Source organism: Helianthus annuus, chromosome 6 (genome assembly GCF_002127325.2).
Source record: "Helianthus annuus cultivar XRQ/B chromosome 6, HanXRQr2.0-SUNRISE, whole genome shotgun sequence".
Lineage (NCBI taxonomy): Eukaryota > Viridiplantae > Streptophyta > Magnoliopsida > Asterales > Asteraceae > Helianthus > Helianthus annuus.
The window spans coordinates 10,313,084-10,318,324 of record NC_035438.2 but is presented as its reverse complement, the minus strand read 5'-3'; the positions used below and the strand labels follow the sequence as shown (position 1 = coordinate 10,318,324).

The 5,241-nt window shown below is 35.1% G+C and overlaps 1 protein-coding gene and 1 long non-coding RNA gene across 2 annotated transcripts; both read right to left on the bottom strand.

The window, feature by feature from the left end:
• Positions 1 to 738: 738 nt before the first annotated feature.
• LOC110863748 lies at positions 739 to 1,477 on the bottom strand. The gene is made up of 3 exons (XR_002549337.2): positions 1,285 to 1,477; positions 986 to 1,188; positions 739 to 892 (listed from the first exon to the last, which is right to left on the bottom strand). It is a non-coding gene; the product is annotated as an uncharacterized LOC110863748 (long non-coding RNA).
• Positions 1,478 to 3,872: 2,395 nt separating this feature from the next.
• LOC118479683 (putative general negative regulator of transcription C16C9.04c) lies at positions 3,873 to 4,940 on the bottom strand. The gene is made up of 3 exons (XM_035974389.1): positions 4,563 to 4,940; positions 4,272 to 4,370; positions 3,873 to 4,176 (listed from the first exon to the last, which is right to left on the bottom strand). The coding sequence occupies exons 1-3, from the start codon at positions 4,575 to 4,577 to the stop codon at positions 4,060 to 4,062; spliced, it is 231 nt and encodes a 76-aa protein (XP_035830282.1). The 5' UTR covers positions 4,578 to 4,940; the 3' UTR covers positions 3,873 to 4,059.
• Positions 4,941 to 5,241: the final 301 nt, after the last annotated feature.

Genomic DNA, 5,241 nt, shown 5'->3' with positions numbered 1-5,241 from the left:
ATGCTTTGCAGGACCTTAGGTACTCAGCTGGAGCTTGCATGGAGGAGAGTCGTTGTGGGACACGGATTGCTGCGTACTATGTTGAACTTGAAACCATTTGAACTTATGTTTTAACTTTATGACTTATGCTTCCGCTTGCAACTTAAACTTTGTTTGTTTGGAACACCAATCGTATTGGTTAAACTTTTATAACTGTTTATATGCTTGTTCAGTATGATTGGTGGCTGGATCCTGGTCAGTCACGCCTCCAAGCGGTAGTACTCCGCGGGTGGATTTTGGGGGTGTGACAGCTTCGTGTCCAAGTAACCTTGCTGAGTAAGTTAAACGAACAAATTTCGTTTCTACAGCAAACTTAGAGGATAAACATCCACTAGGGTTTAACCCCCCTGAGTTTTAGGGGCCCTAATCCTGATTCCGATTGTTATGAAAATTTTAGGGTTAGTGCAGAATTACTTGGGTGTCTCAATTAAGGTTTTCTTATTGACTAATTATCGTCCTAATTATGGATTTTAGTGGCAGTTGTTACATTAAATCCCCCGTGTACACGCGGTTTAACAAATGAAGATAGTTTGATTTTGTTTGGAATTAATAAAAAGAAGAATGAAATTTTATTCTATATTAACAAAATATAGTTAAAAATATGATTACTATGTTATCTACATTTTGCGAATATCTGATCAATATGGTTTATAAATCTAATAATCATCTGAAGTATATAATTAATCATGAAGTATATTAAATCAACAAAAAGTAATAATCATCATGAAGTATGAATTTATCGCAAAAAGACGCCTACTAAGCATGAACCTATGAGAAATAAAGGACAACGGGGATGAGGTTAAACCTTGATGTAAGAGTGAGGCCTAACGGAGTGAGCCATAGGACAAGCATCCTAGAAGATATGACAAAAAAGATATCGTAATTACATATTCAAAAATCAATGATAATGTTACAAAATTTCATATATTTTACTGTTTAAAATAACCTATGGAAATTGGTGTGTACGAAGCCTTGAAACATCACGGATCAGCTTGACTGTACGACTTCCCATATCAGATGAAAATTCCTGCAACACTTGTTAACCATGAAAAATAGAATCTGTATAAAAGTTAATAGCATGCACGTACTTGATCATGGAAAACAGTAAGACCTTTCAAACTCAATTAGAACCAGTTCCGACATGTCACTCTACAAACATTTCGGTACAATGTTTACAAACATTATAAAAATAAAAATAAAGTTTCGTATATTTAGAACATGATTTACAAATGGATATAAACGAACCTGTTGCCAGTCCAATTCTGAATGAATGACTTGTTGTTTGTCATCGCAATTACCAAAATTCAAAACCCTAATTCGCTCCACACGCTAAATGGTCACGCGACTTTAGTCAAAATACTAGACATTTGGTGTTTTCGGATGGTCCAAAAGAGTAGAAGCTATACATCAAAAACTAAACACGTATATGAAATTAAAAAAAAAATATAATTTAATTTGATTCATATGGTCATTGTCACACCCCAACCAATGGCGGAAACATCGGGATGAGACGAAGTGTGAAGATTGCTCGAGACATCATAACGCTAATAATTGTGACAAGTATTTAAATAATCCGATTTCATTTCATAAGATGAATTGTCAACATTATAAGAAATTCAAATACAACAAGTCTAACAAAATAACATGACAACATAACAAAAATTGATACAACATATTAAACCCTAACGTCTATATGTGTATCTAGGCATCAACGCTACTTCTTTTCTTAGCATCATCCTCATCAACCTGTAACATGTTTAAAATAATTCAATGCAAAAGCAAAGGCGAGTATACAAGTTTGATACATACATAGTAAAAGATAAGTTTTAAACAATTCCTCATAGCAAGCATGTGATTCAAGATAAACGTTTAAACATGGCATGTGTCTAACATATCAAACCAAGGAAACGCAATATGCTCATGACATTACCGATGATAAAGGGCGGGTCGTTAATCCTATAGCGCTACATATGTCACGGTTTGGCTCGTACGAAGTTAATGATAAATTCAACAGATAAGTTTCACCCAAGTTTAAAGTATCAAGCCATCACGTATACAAGCATGTTATAGGAATGTTCATGTGTTTAAGCAAAATGTTCATGTGTAAGTTTTTGATAAGTAAACATGTTATACCCCAAAAGTGGTAAAAGTAAAAAAGGGGGAAATACGAGTATACTCACAAAGTTTGCATATGCTTTCCAATTATTGACGAGTTGATGAGGTTAGAAGATTGAATGTGTAGGGTTAAAGTTCAAGTATGCTTAGAGTCGAGATTCAGTATTTAAAACAACATAAAAGTAAGATATGAGAATAGCATGTGAAAATAATCATCTTCAACACTTAACACTTGTATGACACTTGGTAACCACAAGGGTTATGATAATGTTTTCATGAGTTGAACACCCATAAGAATCACAACAAGGTTTAGGTCTTAGGTGATGTTCTACTACTTTAACATATAAACATAAGTTCAACATCAAAGGTTCGAATGAGTGTATATATATATCTAGGTTAAGTACTACATATTATTTTGTCCAATAATTCAAGTAGGAGGTAGAAGATTAGGATCTTCATTTAGGCACCTCGTGTTATCATAGAAGTCATGTATGGGGTAGGAAGAACATGCTTCCATTTAGGAACCCCTTGAATGTTCACCACTTCACTTGATGTAAAAACAACCAAGGAGGGTCACGAACTAGGTTTAGCACAATAACATAAACAACCTAACTATAGAGAAATCATCAAATCATGTGAGGATTGTATGTAGGACAACCCAAGTTGTTCCATAATCACTCATTCATCAAGATCTAAGCTTGACATGATTTGTGGGTTAAATACCCTAACAAAACAGAAAGTATTTGAGGTTTTAACCTCTGATTTTCAGTGTCTCAACCTTGTTTTTAAGCTTAACCAACCATAAGTGAGGTTGTAAGCATTAGGACATAGGTGTGAGATGTGTTAGACACAAGTTGGATGAGTTTAACAAAGTTTAGATAAAAACAGAAATGAACAGCCCACTTTGGAGCCTATTTGGGGACATTCCAAGGACTTATTTACTGTGAAAAACCTATGGAAACGTAGATAGGGTCAATACAAAGTAGTAGGAAAAAGAATCGAGTGAATCGGATAAGAATTGAGTGAGTTATGCTCATTTTCGTGAAGGGGTGTCAATCTGCTCGAACCCTTGCTTTCAGCTACGGTTTGGAGGATGTTTTGAGAGTTTTAGTGTTGCAAAAGTGGTAGGGAGGCTAGTTATAAGTGTTATTTATAGGGGGAAGGATTAGGGTTTCAATGGGTTGGGCTTTGGAAGTGTTTAGAAGGGGTTACACCTTGAAACTAGCCCACAAAACCCAACTATATGGGGCTGAATTTTGCTGAATTGGGGCTGCCATGTTTCTTTATTTTTTTAAAACATTATAATGAGTAATTTTGTTAATTAAGTTGTGTAATAATATGCAACAATGTTTCCCCTAACTTGTAACAAGGTGAAATATGAAATAAAACATGATTTAACTAGGTAAAAAGTGTAATGTACAAGTATGTAACATGTTTGTAAGTGACAAGTATATGTCACATTTTAGATGATTAACCGTTGTATAAATAAGAATATTATTAGGGGTTTTTAGGTATCAACAATTTAAGGACAAGCATGGACATGCACCGTGAATAAGTATCGTATAAGTATGAATTACAAATAAGGATTCGATGTACAATGAATTCCAACGTATGAACATGTATGAATATGTAGATGGTGAATTTAAAGAAATACGAATTTTATTTATGATCCAAGTCTCGGATTTTACAACGAAAAGACGACTACAATAATACAAGAAAATAACCCAGGCATTAAGCATTGTTTTCCCCTTTTGAGACTTTTGTTTCTTCTCCATACTCATTTCAGCCACCAGTCTGATAGCACAGTAGAGAAGTCAAACGTCAACCACTGGAACAAATATAAGTCAAAGTTTACGATGTAACAATGTGCGAGTCCAAACCTTTCACATTTTGATGCAGTCCCCGCTATCTTTTCCTTGTTGTAAGGCATACAATATGCTGGACACCTCCCTTCTGTATCATCCCTTCTGTATCATCTTTCTCAGCCATATCCATAATGTAATGCCTACACCATACACAAATCTGCAAATGATGATTGTTTACGTTAATAAGTCACATATACCATATATACCCTTAATTAACCATTCGTTCACATAAAACATAAAACTGAACCATACATCAAAGCTACGTTTGCAAGGCCTCGGCTGCTGATCTGTTAAATCCATCTCTTCAACACAGAGTGGGCAAGTCTTTTCTCCTTCATCACTCATGGTTGCCTTAACCAATACACAAAAACATCTCAGTATAAACAAAACCACTTAACCACACACTCTTAACACTAATAGGTAAAAAATATGCATGAAAACAATTCCCACATTTCACTTATATAGAACAAAGATTTAAAACCCTACTGAATGAGATTAGAGAAACCCTAATTCCATCAACCAACAATCCACCGTTACCGTTACCTTTTGTCGCTTCATTCTCTTCGATCATCTGTTATAGAATTGCGCAACGCCGATGAATAATCGCAGAAAACCTAGAATATGAAGTGAGTATGTTGATTTGGAGATTAAGGAATTGAATACTGATTTGTGGGGGATAAAGAAGGTAAAGATTGAAGTAGTGTGTGATTGTAGAGTTGGTGGAAGGAGGATGAGGAAGGATTGAGGGAAAGGTGTTTAGGGGTTATGATTTGGGAAGATTGGTGGTGGAGGTGGAGAAATTAGGGTTTGAATCGTATGACCCAGTTTCATAACCCGGTATTAAGTGGGGGGAAGTCATAAAAGCCCTCATTGAGTGACACCTGTCCAAAAATTGGTTTCTTTTATTATAGTAGATAGATTCATAACAATACAAGTGAGTCGAAATTGTCACACCTTGGCTTTTGCGGAAGCGTGGGTTTATTTGGTGTGACTTCTTAATACCATAGCACAATCATAACAATGCTATATGAAAATAAAACACATGATGATCATCCATTCATTGAATTTAAAGTTACCACAACATCATTGTTTAAAATGTCAACACATAAAAAGAAGTTACAAACATGACATGAATTTAAAACGTGTTCACATGACACCACAAAAGACTTGAATAAAAACATGGTTTAGAGACATGTAACCCGTCCAGGCAAGGGTTACACCT